This window comes from Kwoniella shandongensis, chromosome 4 (assembly GCF_008629635.2).
Source record: "Kwoniella shandongensis chromosome 4, complete sequence".
NCBI classification, from domain to species: domain Eukaryota; kingdom Fungi; phylum Basidiomycota; class Tremellomycetes; order Tremellales; family Cryptococcaceae; genus Kwoniella; species Kwoniella shandongensis.
In genome coordinates, this window is record NC_089290.1 from 205594 (window position 1) to 227962 (window position 22369).

A 22369-nucleotide genomic window follows, 5' to 3' on the forward strand; every position below is an offset into this window, starting at 1 on the left:
GAGAGGACAGTATTGAACAACTGGCTGCGAGGTTGGAAGAACTGTGTCAGGTGATGGCTTGATACGTTACGTAGTGGCACTGTATGATGAATAGTAGAGACGGATGAATTGAATACAGTCACACTTTTACTCTCCCTTGCTCAGTAAACGCGCTGGGCGTCTCATGCTATTTGGACTTGCCACTTTGGCCGCACAACAGGATGGCAAACTGCTCAGTCTGGACCACACAGCAGCTTTTTGCAATTGGCAAGCTGTTTCAACCCCTAGACAATCAAAGGTAGTAAAGGGTTGTCCATGTCATCATAAGTGAGCCATATAGATACAGTATGAACTCTCTGATATGGAACAAACACAACACTGAGAATACTGTCTGTAGCAAGGGGTGTTGGGGGCCTCTCTCTTGTTACATTATCAATAGGAAAACAAGGAGTCATGAAAGGTAAGCGATTATTGAAACAGCTAGTCAAGCATAATGGATCACATTCACATAATGGATCACATTCCCTTTGATGCTCTCCTAGCAAGTCTCTTCTTTCTTGTCTCCCGTCACAAGAGTGGGGCAATACCAATGTAATATAAGCATGATACAAGCCTTCCTGCCCATTGTTTGTGTTCTTTCCCTCACAACATTGTTCCCCTTCCCTGCACAAAATTCCACTTTACGAGATCACATACCTGTTTATATCAAGTCAACAAAATGTCAAACAGTCAAGACAACAACCAGTTCCTTGAGGATGGGAATGTTGAGCTTGGGCTACTGGGTAATGGGACCAGACTGTCATGAATGACAACTACCAAGACCAACATCCTCGGGTATATATAGCCAGAATCGGGAGTTCCAGCAGAATCCCGATTATCGTGACCTTTTATAGTGCGATGCGATGCTCGGATAGCGTAGTTGGCCACTGGCTAGGCAATGCGTTATTACATAATAATCGGGATTCTCGGGTCGAGTGTTCGATTCCTGCCAGGGGTGCAAGGTTTTCGACTTGACTTGGAAAAGGGGTGAGACCCTTTTCGGTTGGGATATACCATAAGTTGCAGGAGCAACTTCCCGTTGTGAGGTAGATCAGAGTGTCATGAATGACAACTACCAAGACCAACATCCTCGGGTATATATAGCCAGAATCGGGAGTTCCAGCAGAATCCCGATTATCGTGACCTTTTATAGTGCGATGCGATGCTCGGATAGCGTAGTTGGCCACTGGCTAGGCAATGCGTTATTACACAGACGGTATGTCCACATGTCATTTTCTCTGGTTTCGAGACTGCAATAGTTGTAAAAGACAGACAGCTTTCTTAAGTCCTGGGCGGGACAGCTGCTGACTTGTATTGCTCAGTAACTCAATGGAAAGCACAAGCACTATCAACGTCCCAGCTACCACCTCCACCGGCAATGTCAGTGTCACGATGATCAACAGAGGCTTCAGTCAATGAGGCCCTATCACACCACGGAGACAAGGTTGAGTGATATTCGCCAAAGGCGTCAACTATAATGACGAGATGGACGGGATACTCAGCGAGAATGACGAGAACGACGAGAATCCGAAGAGAACAACCTCAGGATGAGCGTTGTGGCCTTGGACTGACTGAAGGCTAAGTGATATCGTCAAGAGCGATAGCGAAGGTACGGTGTATGACTTTCAATCGGGAAATCACTAAGGAAAAGAGTACAAAAGATGAGAATAGCCATTCTCCTATATATCCATCCATCCATCCGTCCATCTACGTTGAGCGATATTCTACAACTCGGCGAGTTCGTCGAATTAGACCGAATAAGAGATGGGTTCGTTGAATGAAGTTCTACGAGTTCGACGAGAATAGCGAGTAGTGCGGAGAGTGCGTCGGGATCTTGTAGGTCACGTGATGTATGTGGCAGTGACCGTCATGACAGTCAGGCCCACAACCATCGATGCTAACTCTACAAGGTCAACAGGCGGTAGCTATCCCAGACTTGTAATTGGTGCAGCGATTGGATCGGCTTTTGGTGCTTTGGCACAGAAGGTGGTCACAGACAGATTCAACGACTCAGACAATGCAGCCTCAAGGATCCGAGAGCAAGGCAGGACAATTGAAGAGTGCCATGCAAATGTTCGTGCACTTGGAACCGAGGTTGATATTCTCAAAGACAGACTTGACAAATGTGAGCCTGATACGGGTCATGCGGCAAGGAGTGACAGATCAGCTTCCAGTACATATGGTACAGGTGGAGCAAATTCACAGGATGGCAGGACTTCCTACATTGTCATTGAAAAGACTGAATCTCAGTCATCCTCCTGTTAGTAGATTTCCAAGCTCTCTGAGGGTTGTTGCACAATGAGAAGGCTGAGACGGATGTTTCCAATGATTTGGGTATTGAAGAGAAGGCAGTGATGAGCAGTTTACAATGAGAGGCCTGGGGTTGGTGATAGCATGATGTGTTACATATATCCATATTGTGTGATGGATAACAGAGACAGATCAACCAGTACAGTGCACACTTTCACTCTCCCTGGCTCAGCAATGGTTGTGGACATCTCTTGCTCTCTGAATTTGCCACTCTGGCCCCACACCAGGGCGGCAAACTGCTCAATCCAGACTAGGCAACAGTTCTTTGTGGGTAACAAAGCTGTTTTGATCCGTAGTATGTCAAAGGTAGCAATGTGTCTCCTATGTCATAACAGGTAAGTCATACCCAAGCCACCTTCAGATCCTTTCTTGAACTTGAGACACTGTATTTAACCTCAAGGGATTCAGATAAAAAAACCTGTTGTTGCTGTTACTTGGCTTGGCAAGCAGGCTTGACATCATACCAATAAAGGATTGTAACTCTATGTAGAGAAGTTGTCCCCTTTCAATGATCTGAATGATATGTCGACTGTCAGGAGAATGTAAAAGGTAAACATGTTATGAAACTGTGAAAGACACTATGATACTTGATATGTGGACTGGAGAAGCCTAGCTACCCCTTGAGAAGACTAGCTACCCCTTGAGAAGACCAGTTCCTCCTGAAGAAGATCACCCTTCCGTTGATTGGATGAAGGCATCTTCTCAGATTGCTCTTCTGAACAGTGGACTACCACTTGGGGAGAGGGAGTCAAGTCATGTATTTAAGCAAGTCAAATTCCATTTGGCAATTGTGGATTCATCAATCAACAATCATTCACCACCACCAGATAACTTCCCCACCCAGCCAACAACAGCAGAATTCAAGCAAGCAACATGTCCAACCAGCCGAATCCCCCACACCCCTACTATGAGCTTGGTGAAATGCCCAGGAGAGACGGAGGGTGAGTTTTCACATGATGGTGTGCAGCAACAGAAGTGTGAGATCTAGAGTTAATGCCCCTTGTCTCACCTCTTACCCCTCCTATCCTATTTTGAACTCATCAGACAGCCCTCTCATCCTCCGACCAGTACCTATTCTGGTGCTGCCCAACCTACTCAAGGGTCTGCACCACAATCACAGTCCAGCAGTCTGCGTGTAGGGCGTACATTGCTCACAGGTACTAGTGCTATTATGGCTACTGGAGCTTTTATTGGTTCGTATTACACTCTCAGTAATACCGCGCAGAGTGCATCAAAACAAGATCTTGCAGAAGTGCAAGCAGACCTGAAAGGTGACATTGCTCGACAAGCCACTGCGACCACCACTGTTACCACCACTGAAACTGCCACCACCACTGAAACTGCCACCACCACCGAGACGCTCTACGTCACTCGCTCTTCCTAGAACCCTGAGAATACTCACCGATTAGAGTGGGTCACAGAGAGACAGACGTACAATGCTACTAGTGATGAGAACTTGGTGATACAGTTTTTGTTGAGAGTGCTTCAGGGAATCAATCATATATGGGAGCGGAGGGGATGTTCATAGATATGATGCCATTGTTTACATACTACACTACTTTTTGTTGTGTTGCACCCTTTTGTTGACACATGACTTCAGCTCAGCTTTGATCAGATTAAATCATCTATTGAATATAACCTTTTTAGCAGTTCATTGACTGGAGCACGTTGTGGTTTCATATTGTGGCTGTCATACCTGCCTCAATGGTTGGGTAATGATTTCACAGTGGAGCACTCCACCGTAGGTTTCCTAATGAGCCATGTGCGGTACCACCAAGATTTGAGGGCGTCCAGTTCTCATTCAGCCATCCTTTTGCTGTTCCTTCGATCGAGGCTCATTTGCATCCAGGTCAAGGTAGGGTAGATTGGCTGTATGCGTACATGTCTCATGGTGTTGTCAACGTATGTGTATACTACTATCTAACTATGTTCTAACTAACTACTAGACTACAGAGGGGATGAGAATAGGGCAAGCTGTGTGCGAACCTCTATTGGCCTTACGACGTTGTAGCACTCCACCGTAGGTCTCTTAGTAGGCCTAGCGTGGTACCACCGAGATTCGACGGAGAAGGGCTAACCGTCCGGTTCTCGTTCAACCGCTCTTGCATTATTACTTAGTTCGAGATTCGTTTGCTTCTAAGTCGAGGAGGGTAGTGTGTCGTACTCGTACATGTCTCATAGTGTTGTAGAATTATGGGTGCACTATTATCTAACTACGGTCTAACTAACTAAATAACTACGGAAAGAGGAAAGGAATATGTGGATTAACTGCTAACTTCCGCCGACCCCAAGGCGTTCCTTCTGAGGAAGCCAGGTCGAAGGTCAGCGGAACTACTGTCGAGAGTGTACTAGGTTGTCGATTGAAGTTACTATAAAGAGTATTAGAACATCCTCCTCTATTCCTCTCATAGAGGCTATCTTATCCCTCAACGAAGCTTCGCCGAGCCTCCGTCAACTTTCATCCTAGATATTCACGTGACTCAGCGGAGTCTCCGTCGATGTCCGCTCCTATCCTCAACGGACCTTGTTGTACCACAACGTTCCTCTAAGGAAGCCAGGTCAAAGGTTGATAGAGCGTCTGTTGAAGTTGTGTTGCAGTCGTATCAGGTACTGACCAAGAGTATCAATCTTCCTCTGTTCTGCCTCTCATAGTAGCTGACTTATCCCTCAACAAAGCTTCTCAGAGCATCCGTCGACTTTCGCTCAGACTATTCATGCGACCCAACGGAGCTCCCATCCATGTCCGTTCTTATCTTCTACAGACCTTGTAGAACCACAATGTGGCTGCTCAAAGTCACACTTCCTGAATAAGGCATCACATAAACCAGTAGTTAACTACACTAATCAAGCTTGACTTTTGCGCTAGAAAGTCACAAGTATTGGGATTGTGACTTAACCCTCAATTCTGGCTACACATACCCATGTATGTTGGTCTTGGTAGTCGTCATCCATAACTCACCTGCATGATTCTCATTCCATGGTTTCTCGTGTTTAAATTCCCAGTTGACAACTGTGAAGCCCAGGCTATAGTTGTGCTGATGTGCTCAGATTTGTGATTGAGGGATATTATGCATTTCTGAAGATCTGTTTTGACCGTGGAATGTTGAGTGGCAGCTGGATTCATGCAACTCCTTGCACTTGTCTTGCACATGGATCAGACAAAGTGTTGCCACTCTTACACTCCACTAGCCTATGGAGCCTTGTAATTCCCAATAGCTGTCCATACATTGTCTCTGCTTCAAGGGGAGCCCAAGCAAAGGAGACAGTCCTTTCAGCGTTCCACTCACTTTTCATTGGCCAGGGGTGTTTTCATTTTCCATTACTTTTCATGAATGAGGGGGTCTGTAACCCTTGTCAAGGAGGTAAAGAGACTAGGGAACTAATCTGGAAAGAAAGGATCAGCAGGTAGGTTATGATGAAGCATTGATCACAGTGTGAAGGGGTAGAAGACTATTTCAAACTTATGTGCTTCTGAGAAGCAACAAAAGGCAGCAACACCTTGCCTTGCAAGTTAGATGAAGACATATATAACTGGCACTTTCTGGTTGTTGCCACATAAGTTTTCTTTCTTTCTTGTCCTATCAACACCCCATAGCTTTACACAAGAGCCTACACCACTCTCTACAGACTTCTCCCACAGACACTCACACATTTGCACACATCATCATGCCCAGTGAAACCACCAGCACCAGCAATTCTGGGGCCACTTCAAACCTCACCACTGATGGCAATGATACTGCTGAAAGGTAAGCCAAGTTTGTACTGTTTGAAGTTTTGCCATATAGGCAGCAAAATGCTGTTATGCTAAATGTTACTTTGCTGATGGTGTATACCTTGCGCCCACAGCCAACTTCAGGAGTTGAGAACCACACAGTCCTCATTGGAAGCAGAGCTTGAGGGACTGCAAGCTGTCAATCGGGCTTTGAGTTCTGAGGTTGAGCGTGCACATAAGTCAAAAGATGCCGCAAATACCAGGGCTTTGGTGTGTGCTGGAGCTTGCTTACTTACTGGATGTACATTAGCCGTTTCCGGGCGGAATGAAAGGGCCTGTATGACTGAGGTGGAATCACTCCAGAATCAGCAATTGGGGAGCGCGGCAACAGCCGGCCCAATCTACCCTGCTGATCAGCATGCTGTTCCTGGCCATCTTTACAGTTTCCAGTCAAGACGTGACAATGACTCTGTTGTCACTATCACTCCCACCCTTCAGGATCAGGTGCCGCGACCACTACCCAACTGATCACACCTATCACAGGATGGAGAGGAAATAATGGAGCGGAGCGTTGTTTGTGATTGCTTGAAGATCTAGTGTAGAGGCATTCTAAGTTTGTACATAGGCAATGATATGGTAGGCAGAACAAAGGGGAGTGCTTGTAGAATAGGAATGAATAACCATTTACAAAATCTTAAATCATGATTCTGTTGTGTGCTAATCCTCTTCCATCACGGACATACTACCAAGTCGATGCTGACAGACCAGTGTACAGAGCAAGTCTAAAAGGGTACTAGACTCGAGCTCTCCAGCATGAGAAGGATCCACACCATGATCTTCCATATCTGTGACTGAGTGGCCTCTACTGCAAACCCACCTTTGGTTTATGTTTTTAACCACGGTCCCCGCCTATGCTTTGTTTAGGGTGCGATAAGTATATAAGAGACCCGATGGTGAAAACGGTGCCACATTAAGCCTTCGGACCACGTTCACTCCTCCACCTCCACTAACCCTTTCCTTTCCCTCGCAACAACTCATAGCTCACATCTCTATCGCTACTCATCCATTCCTCTTCGACGACTGTAACAAACAACATCACTCTGACCCCCGACTCCCACTCCGCCATGCCGACCGCGACTCAGCAACCGGCTCCTTCGCAGGGCTATAGCTCTGATCCCGCTGCTCAAGCTCAAGCTGAGATGAGCGTGATCCTCTGTACGGCAGGATGTGAGTGGTTTTCACGCCCGTTGCCATCCCGACGGCGGAAGGCGGTGTGATAGACAAAACTTAGTGCAAGAGATTTGGAGCTGATGATCATATTTATGATTGTAGATGATCACTCCATTCGGTTTTGGGAAGCTTGGTCCGGGATATGTTATCGTCAAATCACGTTACAACCGCAATGGGTGAGTAACCGCCCTCTTCCATGCTCCCCTCTCCTGTACTTTCATATAGTTCTGGCATGGGGCAACAGCGTACTGACGTGACTTGCGGCGCTTGCAGAAACAAGTAAACAAACTTGCGATCAGTCCGGACAAGGCGTTCGTCGCTGCTGCTGGTAACGCTTCCGTCCGGTATGTCACAGTCTTCCTTCCTTATGCGATATGTGTACTCGACTTATTCTTTTGAATCGTATTGTAGGATATGGGATATCCAATCGTTATCAAATACACCAGTATGTCTTTACTCAATTTGTGCGACTGCGGCCCACGCAATGGTCACTGGAAGAGGAGGAAACAGGAGTTGATGTGGTCTCGTGTCTTTGTTTACAGATAGCGACATTAGAGGGACATACGGGCAACGTTGTAGCTTTAGCATATAGCGCATTAGGACGATGGATAGTAACAGGTAGCGAAGATGGCAGTGTCAAAGTATGGGATACGAGGTGAGTCAAAGCAGCTACGGGATCCTCTCGTCTAGTATTGATGTCGAGGCTCCCCTACAGAACCGCCCAAACACAACGGAATTATTTACACGATTGTCCTGTGAACGATGTTGTGATCCATCCGAATCAGGGAGAGTTGATATCCTGTGATCAATCGGGATCTGTGAAGATATGGGATTTGGCTGAGAATACATGTACACACGAGCTTGTGAGTGGCCGTTGTGAATCAATCGCACCATGCCCAGCCGAAATCAGCCTTTAGTTTTGACTGCGAGGCATCCCCGTTTGTGAGAGATAGGGCGGAACTGATTCTTCCCTCGTGTGCTCCAGGTACCAGACGAGGACGTGCCGATACGGAGTATCAGTATAGCGTCAGACGGATCTACCTTGGTAGCAGCTAATAACAATGTGAGTTCTGCGACGAGTCAGCTGCCGATTTCGTGATAAAGCACGTGAAGCTGAATTTGACGTTTAGGGAATGGTATATGTCTGGAGGATCATACCTGTCCCAGATGGGAATGCGAACTTGCTCCCCGTAACGAGTTTCAGAGCACATACCAAATATATAACGAAATGCTTATTGAGTCCTGATGGGAAGTAAGTCGACCTCTGCGATACGAAACTGCACACAATGACGTTCGAGTGTGATGCTGACTTTCGTTAATTTAGGTACCTCGCTACGTGTTCGGCAGACTCCACGGTGAAGATCTGGTCAACGGCGGGATACGATTATGTCCTCGATAAGACATTGACTGGACATCAGAAATGGGTATGGGACGCTGCGTTCAGTGCGGATTCAGCGTATCTCGTAACGGGTAAGTCATCGATTTGGTCTTAACCTTATGCCTGCGCCGTTTATTATACTGATCGGTATTCGATATAGCGTCAAGTGACCATGCTGCGAGATTATGGGACTTGAGCTCTGGAGAGACAGTCAGGCAGTATGATGGTCATCATCGGTGAGCTGAGACAATCTTCACACTGCTCATCGCTATCGCTGATACCTTACTTTTCGTCCCTGCAGAGCTGCGGTCTGCTGTGCGTTGAACGACATCAACCTCGCCTAATAGTTTTGTGCTCCCCGCTATGCCCCTCAACCTCACTCTATGATCCTTATCTATAACCTCCTTCGCGATACCCACGACCTGTCACGATATATCTGTATTCCAAGGGAATGGCGAAACTATACAATGCATTGAATGTAATACGAAACCGAAATATGCTCTTCTTCAACGTTCCTATATGTACTAAACATCATATGTCTATTGATAAACTACCAGCTGCTGCACCCCATACGTCTAGACTGTCGCCAGCCATACTCCATTCGCAACTTGTCGTGCTGATCCCCCACCCCTAGTCTAACCGAGAACCTTTCTCAACTCTTGCTTCTGAGCAGCTGTGAGTCGACTTGGGAAAACAACATTCCATCTGACAATCAAGTCTCCCTTTCTCTTCGCTGATCCAGCTTTGGAGACAGGCATACCCTCGCCAGGGATTCTCGTTTCTTGTCCCGGTTGGATAATCTGCAAGCAGGGAAGGTCAGTGACTAGTCTGACTATGACGTCTGCACAATTGAACTCACGCCTTCGGGTGCTTGTACTTCTATTCTTTTGCCGTCAAGTTGCTCAATCTCCTTGGTGATCGAGCCACCACCTTCAGGACCGAGTAATGATTGCGAGAGTGTGATGTTGAGTTTGACGATCAAGTCGTCGTCGACTCGTTCGAATCGGTTGTGCTTCTTCTCCTCGACGACGAAAGCGACGGTTCTGACAAACAGCATTGACGTCAGCATGATGTCGACGTCGACCATAGTGAACGGATGGCTGATATACTGAGGGAAGGGCTGTTTTGAAACTCACTGTGCTTGTCCATATTCATCCTCGTTACCGGCTCCCGCAAACTTGATCTTCGTCCCCTTCTTCCACCCTGCCTTGTATGCGACTTCCAAGATCTTCTCCTCTTGATTTCCGTTCCTCAAATGCCTCGTGATCTTCAGTCTCTTTGTCCCGCCCTTGTACAATTCCTCCAGGGTTAGACCTAACGGCTTAACGATCTCTCCCGGAGGAGGTGGAGCCGCAGCGGGTTGAGAGTCGCCGAAACCTCCTGGCATACCACCGCCCATACCGGGCATTCCACCGCCGCCCATTCGGGAGGATCGCATTCGAGGTCCGGAAGATCGTCCACCTCCACCGAGGTTTCCAAAGATGTCCTCGGCACCTCCCCCACCTCCGCCCATACTTGAGAAGAATGAGCTGTGAAAGAACATATCAGCAATCACATCACGGACATATAACAGAGCGACTGTTTTACTTACTTGAAGATGTCGTTGGGGTCTTGAGCATGGAAGGAGAATCCACCTCCACCACCACCGCCGCCTGGGAATCCACCGAATCCACCACCGGCTCCAGGAGCGCCACCACCTTTCAATCCCTCTTCACCAAGTTGGTCGTAGACCTCTCGCTTGTTCTGTACCACGAATAGACATGTCAGTAAACATATCTGCGACCACCTAGTGTACTGTTTATTAGTACGTGGTACTTACGGGATCAGAGAGGACTTCATAGGCTTCCCCGATTTTCTTGAACTTCTCCTCTGCGGCGGCTCTCTTGTCACCGGGGTTCTTGTCCGGATGCCATTTCAGCGATTCTTTGCGGTATGCCTTAAGGAAGACGAAATTGAGGTTAGCACGGTACAGATGTGCTCCGAATTAGCGAACTTGAGAGGTGGGCACACGACACCCTCGTGACAGCCCGGAAGGGGGCAGGAGGAGCAGGGGGATGTGCAGCAGCACTCACCTTTTTGAGCTCCGCATCGCTCGCATCTTTGCTGACGCCGAGGACCTACAACACCGCGGTCAGCTTATACTTGGACTACAACGATCAAGAAATAGCTAACTCACTCTATAATATTCGGTATTGTTAACCATGTCTTGACTATGCTGTTCTGGTTATTGCGGTATGTGTCAAATGTATTCGTTTTACAGGATTGAGCAACGCTTTACGACTAGTCTATGTATTTGACTGAAATATGGGTAACGTATGTCTGTACACGATAGGATACTTTTTGGTATAGAAGGGAGGACGAAGGTGAGATGAGCGGTGTTGAGTGTTCAGTATTTCAGTGGAGGTTGCTAGCAATTGCTAGAATGACGCCCGGGAATGTTCGCTGAAGCCACGTGGTGAAAGCGCTAAATTGTATTACGTAAGTATCATTTCCCGTCGATCCTTTGTGAGTCGTCGAGTGAGATTGTCCAGTTGCAAGGGGTGGGTTTGGGCACCAATATACAGGTAATAGATGTTGGAGGGAGCACTCTGTTGCATTTGACAAAGTCGCTGCTCCATGCGATGTTTGCTCCACCGGGCGTGGATACAGATTCAAGCGAAGAAGAGGACGAAGTGTCTGATCAAGGTACTTCAAGCGTCAAACCTTCAAAACCGCATTTCTCATTTCGAGCGCTATTCGCCCCTTCACTACGTAAAACGAGGCACTCTCCCGGTCCTCACTCCGGAAGGGAAAAGAAGCCTCCTTCTCCAGCTGATGCTGTCATTGCGAATGAAGCCAAGACAATTGCTGATCCATCTCCTGCGAAGAGACGTGTGAGGATATTTGCTGGAGAACTTGAAAAAGGTCAAGATGGTAGGACAGTGGAAGGATTGACCACTACAAAGGGAGAGGCGGTAGCTCCTGAGCTGAAGGTGCAGCACAAAGTAGACGTGTATGACGAAGAGGTGTCAAAGCAAGACAAAGGGTCGGAAAGTGCTAATGATACGCTCACACACTTACGACAAGTAGTGGCGAAGACCAAGGCGGTTAAAGTACAACACGACCTAGCTAATCCATCCCCTGATCTACCATATCTGCGCGAAATGTCACCTGACGAGATAACCTCTGCAACTACCAAGTCCGAACGAATACTTTGTGTCGACGAGCTGGACGGAGCAAAAGGTCGTAGACCAGAGAAGATGGCAGGTGTTCAGGACGACGTCGAGCATTTGTCGTCTAAATCGAGACGCAGCATGCCCTCATATCCGTCGCCCGAGGTGGTGTCGATCTCTTCAAACCCTTCTGGAGCACCTCCACCAGCTCCTCCGCTCAAGAGCGACCCTTCTGCCCCCTACCGCTCTCCCTCTGCTCCTGTCGACGGATTACTTTACAACGCCCCTCCGAGCCACCACCCTCAGCACCACCTGAACCAATCTTACTATTCTTCCTTTCCTTCTCCCGCCCAAACCGCCCCTCACCAGGACTATCCTCGTCGCCATGACGTACCACCCATTGCGACACAAGCAGGATCTCCAATTTGCCCAGCTCCTCCGCCTCACACGGCACCGCTATATGGCTATTATCCAGCCTACTACCCACCTCCTGCGTTCTACGCTCCTCCCGCTTGGCCATCTTGGTATCCTCCCCCTCCTCATGCAATGCCTTACCCGCCATCTTGGGGATTACCACCACCTCACCCTTACAGTGGTGAAGCGCAGCCTCCAGCCACAGCGCCGATCATCACGACTTCAGCTTATCCTTCATCTCCCAATCATCCTTCGTCTCCTGGCCAACAACAGAGCGAGATGACTCATCATCCACCACCCCCCTCAACTTCGTCAATAAGGGAGAAACGAGATCTCCCCTATCCCTCCAACCATGAGACTGAGTCGATTCCGCATCTCCAAGCTGACGGTCTGCAACTCAAGCCCTCGCCACTCAGAAGGGTGAAAGAAGAAAAAGGTGAAGAGGTACCCTCACTCAAGGGTGAGATTGTGACTTCGTCAACGGAGAAGAGGGAGAGAGGTCAAGTGATCGATGAGAGGAGTGAAAACAAGCGGGAGAGACTTGTGGAAGCTAGGCAGACTGTGGAGGCTAAGGCGGAAGTCGTCAAGGAGCAAACTGAGCGGAAACACCGCGATCTACCGCCAGCGGAGGAACAATCAACAGTCAAGCACGACAAGGACAGAGAGGCATTGCGAACAACATCCATTTCGCGCAAGACTGGGGAACCATCGAGCAAAGGCAAGGAGAAAGAGGTTACAAAGATCGCGGAGACGGGTACCGCCGGATCGCCACATAGCGTAGACGAGCGAAGAAGCGAGCTTGAGAAGATGAGAAAGTACTATCAAGCCAAACTTGTTAGTGCTAAGCAACGATATACTTCATCTGATATGACGGATGAAGAGAAGGCAGAGGCGAAGGTTGAGATGAAAAGAATTGCAAAGAGATTGGAGGGTGTCATGGAAGACCTTGAAAGGATTGATGGGAAACAGAACCAAGAAGCTCGTGAAAATCAGACGGAAGAGAATAGTGAGAAGCCAAGGAGTATTGATGTTGAGTTGATGAAGGAGGACGAGCGAAAGTCAGAGAGAGTGATAGCCCAGAATGAGAGGTCGGCAGTACAGGAGGAAGTCAAAGATACCGGCAGCAGTAACAAGGAGGAACGCCAACAAGCTGCCGAGGACAAAACGGTCGAGATCGAGAAGATGCAGAAGTATTACCAAGCCAAACATCATGCAGCAAAAAAGCAGTATGCCACGGCCAAGCTGACCGAAGAAGAGAGGGCGAAGCTCAAATCGGAGATCAGAAGGATTGAGAAGAAGTTGGAAGGGCTCATGGTCACTGACACAGCTCGTGAAGCGGACACTCGCACTGTTGGGAGGAATGACGACATGGCGAAAGATGGAGAGTTGACGAGGACAGTCGAACGGAAGACGAAAGTGTCGATGTTAGGGGTGCAGGGTCACACGACAAAGTCTGCAGAAGGAGCAAGCATCGAAGCAGAGGACCGCATTGCGAAGCGACTACTTGCCGAACAATCGACAAAAGCAGCCGAGGTTAAGATTGAAGGTATAGCACATACAGTCGAGCCGAAACCGATCGAGGCGTCGCGCGCGGAAGAGAAGGCTAGGATCGCAGACAAGTCACTGACAAAAGATCGTTCACAACCTGTTGAGACGAAAGCAGATCAGATGCCAAAAGTGGCACAGCTGGAAATGACGATGAAGAAGCTCAAAGCGAAATATTCCGTTGCTGTACAGGCATATAAGGAGGAAGGCGTCGATCCGGAGCTCAAGAGGAAGAGAAGAGAGGAGATAAAGGTTATAGAGGAGAGGATGAAGCTTATGATGAAAGCCATGCAGGAGCAGGGTCAGAGTCGATCGTCCAAGGAATCGAGATCCAGCTCAGCCGCCGAAGCAGTACAGCAACGTCGAGATGTCCGGACGGAAAGGAAGATACTTGAAAACGAAGCAGACACGAAGGAGCTCGAAGGGGAGAGAAGGGAGAAAGTGGAAGCGAAAGACACACTGGAGGTCGTCGCAGTGAAGCAGATTGATGAGTCTGATGTACCTGATCGACGAGGGGGCGACGATGTGGACAAGAAGAGGGCGGCGGCCCCCAAATCTTCAATGACCGATGCTACTTCAGAAAAAGGAGACGACAGTGACACGAAAATGGCGGAACTTGTTCAACCCCCTAATGTTGAGCGAAAGCCGGCATCTCCTATGAAGGTGATCGAGCAATCCCGAGATACCTCCCAGCCAGGCTCGAAAGACATGGGAGATATTACGACACTCCTCCAATACGCCAAGGCAAAGTACGCGGAGCTGGTCAAGGTTGCGAAGGAGGAAGGATTGGACGAGGAAGAGAAATATAAGCGGAAGAAGAGGGTGATGACACAGGGTGAAGTGGTGAAAGGTCTCATGGAGAAGATCGAGGTTGAGACTAAGAGTGAAGTGACTGTCAAACGAGGAGAATCAAGATCAGTTGAGGAAGTGAATACGGTGGCAAGAGATTTAGGAGGTGTGACCAGTGTCAAAACTACGGAGCAGAGGGAAGGGAAAGTCGTCGCGGCAACGGGAACAAAGCCCTACGAGGAAATTGCAGCCAGCAATGAGACCGAGAGACCGGATCAACCTGAAGTCTGGGCGCCACTCCGACCTATCAAGCGGCATGATCGATCGATTCAGCCCCGGGACCCATCTCCGGAGACCCAAGTTGCATCACTGTCAACGGAACAAGGTTTGACGGGAGGAGAAGTCACTTGGTCTCGAACACTCGTGTCTCTTGCCACTTGTATTGGTAAGTCTACGAGAATCCCTCGGTCAACTAACCTGTGCTGTTGACTGTAAAAACTGACCGACTGACACACCGACTTGAATGCCCACAGACCTCGCTCAAACAATGCTCAAGTCGATGACCCACTCTTCCAGCTCGGAAGCCCACAACCCTCTAAGCAAGATCCTACCTCGCGTCTTGACCGCTTTGATGATGCAGCGCGATCTGATCGAAATCTTGCGAGGCGTAGTTGGAGAAGCACATGATCAGGCCCTCGAGGAGTTTGGACGACATCTTGGTGTCGTGCGACGGTGGCTGGAAGATAAGGTCGAGGATGGCTGTCAAGTACCCAAGAATGTGGACACAGCTCAAGGTGACGACGAAGTGAATACGTTGATCGAGGGCAGCTCGAGAGGTAAGTATTTGAATTTCATCTCTCGTCTGTCGGTTTCTGGCCACACGAGGGCAATCAGCTGGAGGCAGATCACTGATTTCTCTTTCTCAGCTTTAGAAGTGTTCTCAATCCAAAGTATCGTAGAATATCTCATGGGTCTCACCGACTACTTGACACCGGGTATGATCACAACAGTGAAGGAGATCATCAACCTCTGGCGCACAGAGGGATTTGGGATGGAGACGTGAGTCTTCCTTATCTGGTGAAATGTAGCATAAAGTTGAGGGCTCCGATAACTTACACAAGCTATTCTCTTGCAGGATCGTAAACTCGGTGCTTGCGATTCGTAAAGAGTTGAAAGTGATACACGATATTCAGAAGAAGGATGTGGGGAAGGAAGAATGCGGAAAGACCAGAGGTGTGATCAGCGCCCTTGACATCGTGAGTGTTATCACATCCTAGTCAAATATGATCGCGAGACCTCGAACTGATTCCGAGGATGTAGTTGTTATCCCTCATATCACCCGAGCATTCCGATAGACAAATCAAGACCACCTCAAAGACGGGAAGTGATCCTCAAGAAGTCGAGGGCAGCTCGCAAGTTAGATCAGATTCCACAGGAAACTGGCCAACAGACTACAAAAAACGCAAACAGCAGACAATAGAGGTAGACGTCGTCTCGGGAGTGACGGCAAACGATGCATCACCCCGTGGTCTGACACAGGAGAGACACCTCAGAAGATCAGATGCAAGAATGGCAATTGGTGAACCTGATCACAGCAGAACGCCCTTTCCTGCTCTGCATTCCCACTACAGGGAAATATCTCGCAAGCCTTCACCTCAGAACGAGATCGAAATTCAAGTTGTTGACTCCGAAGGACGAACATCGCAGTCGCACCTGGATGAGCCATCCCATGACAGATCACACCACAGAGTTTCTGACACTTTACGTCAGTACAAGGAGAAACTACTCGGCCGCGAGCTGAGACCAACCACATCCGACGCTAGAGAACTACCTTCAACGAGAAAGATAGAGAGTGTACATGATGTGGACCCCTCATCGTTACATCTCCCAGAGACCACACAAGATTTCTTAGATGGAACATCGAGCTGGAAACGACCGCCAAAGTCTACCGTTCCAAAATCTGCGGAGGTCGAAGAGCTCAAAGATTCGCTCAGGACTCCAGTGTCAGCTGGTGAAATGCACAAGAGAGACACAAGGGCAGAAAGACATGTAGTCCCGCCCATGAAGGATACAGAGGGTTATAGCGAGCAATGGGAACTGAGACCCGGTCGTCAAAAAGCAAGTACGATCGTTATCCCTCCCCACTCCATCCAAGTTCCAACAACCCTCCCACCTCAGACGGAATCCGGTTCATCAACACCCACATCTTCTCCACCATCCTCCTCCTTCTCAAGGACTATCACCCTCCCTCCTTCTTCAGAAGCCAATTCTAGTCCATCAATATATTCCCAATCTTCCATCTCATCTTCAAGCTCTACAGCGACAAATGAATCAGACGAAGAAGCTGCTATCCTCCTATCTCAAGCGGATAGCGGCCCATTACCCGTCCACAGGGATGATAGAGATGATGTGGATCTCACTCTCAAAGACAAGAGGAGGGATGATGAGGATGTCGGACCTTCGGAAGATGAGGTGAAGAGAGCTGAGAAGGTGTTGTATGATAAGGACCTGGGACAGGGAGGGATCGAACCGATGAGACCTGTGAGGTCAGGGCTGAGAGTTGAAGTTGTGGACGATTCATAAGGCCTGTCAGATCATGTTCTCAGTTGGTGCTATGCATGGTTTAGCAAGACTGGTCATTACAAGGATAGTTTCCAGGATTACAGTACCTGGTCGCTACACCTATTGCTGCCACGACCTCCCTCCTGTGCCACGTGGAGGATGCCACCAACTCGTTCGCGTCACCACACCTCAATTACGCTTCTTGCTGCCTTCCGCTACCCAATCTCCTCTATAATCTCCTATCACTCAAGCATAACACGCCTCCAACCGCCCTTACAGCTATAAGATCAGTTCACCGCTCGCCAGAGTCCAACAAAACCAACAATAACAAGATAGAAACCACCTAACGTCTCCCTTTTTCTCAACATGGTCTGGAGCTATTTCGGCAGTTTGCTCTATATTGGGCTGTTGCTCACGAACGCAATTGCGATTCTGAACGAGGAGAGATTCCTAGCGAGAAGTACGTCGTGTCTATCTCATCAGTCATGATGAAGAAGATTATAGGCTGATCATTTTCGATGCTCTTCCCTTCTCTCCTCATACCCGTCCATGCACACACCTCTCGTCTCTCCGTTCTCGGACGTCTGATCACCCTTCGCTGTTTCGTCAATGTCCACTTCTACGATTACCCGCTTTCTTTTTTCACAGTCGGCTGGTCTACCAAATCACCATCCAACATCAACGCAGGCTTCGGTCATTCGCCCACACCAGGGATATACGATAACCCAGCCTTTGGCGGTGGGAATCCGAATGGAGATGGGCCGGGGGTAAAGGCGAAATTGATCAATCTGATAAGTGCGACGAGGACGTTGATGCGATGTGAGTGCAGTCTCCCTTTCTGGCGGTTGCGAAAGATTCGTTATTGGTGTTTCTGTTTGTGGTCAGGCCCAATCGCCTTCTCGTTTGAAAGATTGGGTGGGCTGCACGTTTTTGGAAGCGAGCAATATGTCATCGTCCATTGTGTTGTTGTTGAACCTTCCGTCTCTGCGTGCTGAATACACCAGAGCAACGACTATATGTGATGTTATCGTCATGAACGATCTTTCGCTGATACCCTAATTCGTTCGCGCAGTACCCCTCATCGTTATCAATACAGTCATGTGAGTACCGTGTAGTGATTTCTACGATACACGAGCTGACTTCTTCACAGTATAATTTACGAGGTGATCTTAGGTTGAGCAGCAGTGACGAACAGGATAGGACCATGCATTTCTTCAATTGATCATGCATCAAACCCACATTACACGAACACGAATAACCAATAATCCACTCTATACAGGTACTGATTCCGCACAATACAATAAACAAAGTCCTCATGATCTAATCTTCCTCCACTTCCATCTCTGCGTATGCGTCCATATCTACCCCGACTCCATCACCTCCTTCTTCTTCGTCCACCGCCACGTACATCTCGTAGATGTTATCGCCTTCAGGGCCTTCGACCACATTTTCCAGCAAGTCTCCACTCAGCACTAGGATGAGATAGAGTCAACACATGTCCTTTCTTTCAATCGTAACGTGGTGGTTTGACCCGACTCACCTTGTACGCTCCTCTGATCACTCTCGCTGATCATACCCTCGTCTACCAAACCATATGCCATACAACCCATCGCAGATACGAAGACATGTTGTAGACCATTGAACTCTTTGCTGGCACTTGCTGAATGCAGTCGTTCAGGTAGGTCGATCCCAGTGGGAAGCTCTTGTTCAGTTTGTGAAGAGCGGGAGAGAGTCGAGGAGAGGGGGGAAGGGAAGACGAGGTGGTGTAAGAGAGAGAGACTGGGTTGGAGAAGACTCAATGCGCTGTGAATGAACGGAGTGAGCAACACATATGGATGACTCATGAAGGTGTCGCCTTGACTGATGGTGAGACGCTGCGCGACTCACTCTTCAGGAGAATGATAATCCGCGTGGATACCCCAGATTTTCGTGCTTTCTCTTTGTAATACCAATATGAGTGCTGGGACGAGTATCGATCTTTGTCCCATGAGTATGACCGCGTCTTCGTGCGAGATGGACAGCATACACAATCCTCGTACGATCAGGAGACTCATCTTGAGTGACTGTGACCAGAATGTCAGTCACCTCAAATAGAGCATGCCACAGTTGTGCACTCACCTCCTGCTCCGTACATGCTGGATGAGATGTGAATAGGTATCGAGATACTCGCTCAATGGAGGGTGATTGGTCGGACAAACTTTGCTGCTTATATGTCTCGGAAAGTGCAGTCAATGCTCGGAAGTTGCTCGATACTGAATCCGGGTTATCAAGTGTGTGTCGTTAGTGTCGGTCAGAATGAAAGTAGCTCAAGCACTCACGACATGAAGCAGAATAGAACAGCTCTACACCACGTCTCACCACCATCTTGTCTAGGTGCGTTTCGGTCAGACCTAGGATAATATCGACGAGCTCATCACCGTGCCTATGAGCAGAAGTCAGCTGGGTTCATGCACACTAGCGTAAACTGCAGCTCACCAGACTTCGACACCCTCTCCAAACCAACACATTGTCTCGCAGAGATTTACTAGCACATCCGCAAGCTCCAAATGCCAGCCCTTTACAGCTTCTGCGAGTCCATCTCCCAACTCGACCTCCCCGTCAGCGTCCATGACAGATTCGTCAAATTTGATTGGAACACGAGCAAGTGAAGTTGTCTCGGAGAAAGTTGAGTTGACGATATCTCTACAAGTGCTAGAGATCCCGTACGTGGCTATAGTGGGCACCAGAGCGGGGAAAAGAAATGCGGTCGATGCTATGAGGGATATCACATTGCAGATTGCCGCGACCTACAATAACAATTGGTCAGCGTATCATCCATGCATGTCCGGTTGTTGCACATACATTAGACAGCTCGATTTGTTTGACATCCAGTAAAGTCCTTGCCACAATCTCCAACATGGCGCTCAAAGTACGTCCGACGATCTCAATCAGCTGTTCGAAGGCCAAGTCGGCATCACCACAGGCCCTTAGCAATTCTGAGCATCGTTCAGTGTACGCTTGCCGTTGGTCCGTATGAGATGGCGGAGAGTAGTTCAAGATTCGATATATCGTGGGTTGCGTTGTCAGACCCAAAATCGTTTGGAAGGACGATAACGAGACATGGTTCAGAAGGTGATAGAGCAGCTATGACCGGCTGTCAGTTTTTGCTGCGATCTGTCGGATGAAACAGTTGGCTCACCTCAGCTCTTTGGTCAGTCGGCAAGATCTCGCCTGTTCCATCTCCCATGTCCACGTCATGATGAATGTCCAACATTGCTCCACCTTGACCCCAGTCAATCCCTTCTTCTTCATCTTCGTCCATCGGGGCAGGCGAACTTCCTCCATTCCGAATACGCACTGGTGAAGCTTGTAGCGGAGAAGAAGGTGGTCGGGTTTGCCCTTTGACAGGTGAAGCTCTCGGACTGAAATCTTCAGTCTTCTGTCGTTTGGAACGATTGGCCGCTAAGGGTGTAGCAGCGAAAGCGTTGTTGAACTTCCCAAAGGGAGGTGGAGGTAGAGGAGCTGCTTTGCCTGTGGAACATCACCAAAGTCAGCACCACTTGCTTGGCACATATGTTTCGGACATACCTTTGCCCTTGACGGATCTGATAAGGGGAGTAGCTTCCGCATCGAAGAAGCTTCCACGGCGACTTGGTGACCCATTCCTGACAGGTGTTGGCATCGCCCGGAACTGAGACTGTGAAGCACTTGGCATCCGTTGGGATTGGGGAGGACGGACTTTCATAGCAGAATTCTGAACGGCGTGATTCTTTGCGGGGACCTGGTATCAGCGTTGTCTTAAAAGCATATGACAGAAGAGGCAAAGGCATACCGAGAAAACAGCCTGATGCTTGATACTTTCCACAGCTCTTTTCTGCTGATTCTCCTTCTCCTTGATCTGCACATCTTTGTCCGCTAGAGCTGCGCGAAGTCTCTCAATTTCTGCCAGATGTCGGGCATGTTCCTGTGATACGCAATGAGCATACCGTTCAAGGACTAGAGTCACGCAACTACTCACTTCTCTTTGCGCTCTACGCATGGTTTCCGCTTCACCCTTGGCGGCCCACACCTGTGCTTGCAGCTCCTTGATCTTTCCCTCGCCTCCCTCGCCTGCACCATTCACGGGCCGTTCATTCTCGACCTGCACCCTATCCTGCCCCTTCTCCGCTTGTAGCCGAAGTTTTGTCAACTCCGCTTCCAGCTCCTGCCGTCGTTGTCTTTCCCTCTCCAGCTCGATAGCGGCCTGTCTCGCTGCTGAGCCTTGCGAAGCCGGCGGGGGTCCATCATGTCCGTTGCTGAATCCTTCGGATTGAGATGGAATAGTAGGAAGTCGTGATGGTCCAGCGGCGGCGTTAGGTCGATGATTGAAGACTTGAACGCCGGCAGAGATGGATCGGGACAACGATCGATTGGAGCTAAACTTCTGGGAATCGGTATTTGCGTTGTTCATAGAAGGTGGGACAAATTGTCTCGAAGGTCCTGCCTGAGGACTGGGAGCCGCAAACCCAGATGAAGCCGAGTTAGACCTTGACAACGGGGGTCGTGGTGGAAGGCCGCCATTTCCGTTACCGACTCTCGATCCTGCGGCGGTGGCTTCGGCGATTGCTCTTCTTCTAGCAGCGACAGCGTCTTCCGACTGTTTCCTCTTTTCCAACGGGATCGCAGACTGCGAGCTAGCGGCTGCTAAGCTCTCTCCCAAAGCATTCTGCTGTGCCCTCCTATTGTCGGTGATGACCACTCCTTCATCCCCAGCACCGCCTAACTCGAACTTCCCAGACGCATCCATGACCACGTCGACAGGTGGTGATTCCTCATCTTCGTATTCCCTACGACCGGCATTGGACGCCCAATAAAGCTCCTTCTTTTTGACAGCTTCGATATGTCTTTCTATAGCTCCATCCATTGATCGCTTTCCACCATGTTCCCAGCCGAATCCTGACCCGCCTGCTCGAGGTTCAGTGTTAAGAGGTCGAGGTTCCTTGATCGGTTGTTTACCTCCCCGTCCGCCGCCAGTCGGGAGGACTTTCGGCGAGTTTCGAGGTTTCGCAAGTGTGTGGTGGTACGGCTGCGAGGATCGTGTTTTGGATGGTGGAGCTTGGGAAGCTTGGTGAATCGCTCGTTGTTCTACCGCGTTTAGGATGTCGACTGTCTCGGGATTGGCGAAGAAGTCGTCCTCCTCATCGTCGAAAGGATCCGATGGAGACATGGCGGGAGTAAGGTCTGGCGTACAGCACTCATGGACTATTAGGGAAGCAAAGTAGTCTATGTCAGTCGGAGAAA

At 49.0% G+C, this 22369-nt stretch overlaps 5 protein-coding genes across 5 annotated transcripts; 3 read left to right on the forward strand and 2 right to left on the reverse strand.

Annotated features, from left to right (window-relative positions):
- Nucleotides 1–7164: 7164 nt before the first annotated feature.
- Nucleotides 7165–8992, forward strand: CI109_102111 (uncharacterized protein; the record flags this gene model as incomplete). Its single annotated transcript, XM_032008554.1, has 11 exons — nucleotides 7165–7267; nucleotides 7373–7446; nucleotides 7544–7614; nucleotides 7682–7715; nucleotides 7813–7925; nucleotides 7986–8133; nucleotides 8256–8333; nucleotides 8401–8522; nucleotides 8595–8740; nucleotides 8809–8884; nucleotides 8950–8992. 11 exons carry the CDS (start codon nucleotides 7165–7167, stop codon nucleotides 8990–8992), a joined length of 1008 nt encoding a protein of 335 aa, XP_031857166.1.
- A 291-nt stretch (nucleotides 8993–9283) lies between these two features.
- CI109_102112 (uncharacterized protein) lies at nucleotides 9284–10851 on the reverse strand (the record flags this gene model as incomplete). Its single annotated transcript, XM_065967085.1, has 8 exons — nucleotides 9284–9448; nucleotides 9508–9691; nucleotides 9785–10177; nucleotides 10240–10258; nucleotides 10313–10391; nucleotides 10468–10584; nucleotides 10721–10765; nucleotides 10825–10851. 8 exons carry the CDS (start codon nucleotides 10849–10851, stop codon nucleotides 9284–9286), a joined length of 1029 nt encoding a protein of 342 aa, XP_065823157.1.
- A 418-nt stretch (nucleotides 10852–11269) lies between these two features.
- CI109_102113 (uncharacterized protein) lies at nucleotides 11270–17131 on the forward strand (the record flags this gene model as incomplete). The annotated part of the gene is made up of 5 exons (XM_032008552.1): nucleotides 11270–14993; nucleotides 15082–15384; nucleotides 15475–15607; nucleotides 15684–15804; nucleotides 15869–17131. 5 exons carry the CDS (start codon nucleotides 11270–11272, stop codon nucleotides 17129–17131), a joined length of 5544 nt encoding a protein of 1847 aa, XP_031857164.1.
- Nucleotides 17132–17476: 345 nt separating this feature from the next.
- On the forward strand, nucleotides 17477–18288 carry CI109_102114 (uncharacterized protein; the record flags this gene model as incomplete). The annotated part of the gene is made up of 4 exons (XM_065967086.1): nucleotides 17477–17570; nucleotides 17759–17929; nucleotides 18183–18210; nucleotides 18261–18288. The coding sequence occupies 4 exons, from the start codon at nucleotides 17477–17479 to the stop codon at nucleotides 18286–18288; spliced, it is 321 nt and encodes a 106-aa protein (XP_065823158.1).
- A 142-nt stretch (nucleotides 18289–18430) lies between these two features.
- On the reverse strand, nucleotides 18431–22295 carry CI109_102115 (uncharacterized protein; the record flags this gene model as incomplete). The annotated part of the gene is made up of 11 exons (XM_065967087.1): nucleotides 18431–18582; nucleotides 18651–18913; nucleotides 18998–19173; nucleotides 19229–19362; nucleotides 19429–19532; nucleotides 19586–19896; nucleotides 19952–20233; nucleotides 20289–20620; nucleotides 20678–20858; nucleotides 20922–21053; nucleotides 21108–22295. 11 exons carry the CDS (start codon nucleotides 22293–22295, stop codon nucleotides 18431–18433), a joined length of 3255 nt encoding a protein of 1084 aa, XP_065823159.1.
- Between the last annotated feature and the right edge of the window lie 74 nt (nucleotides 22296–22369).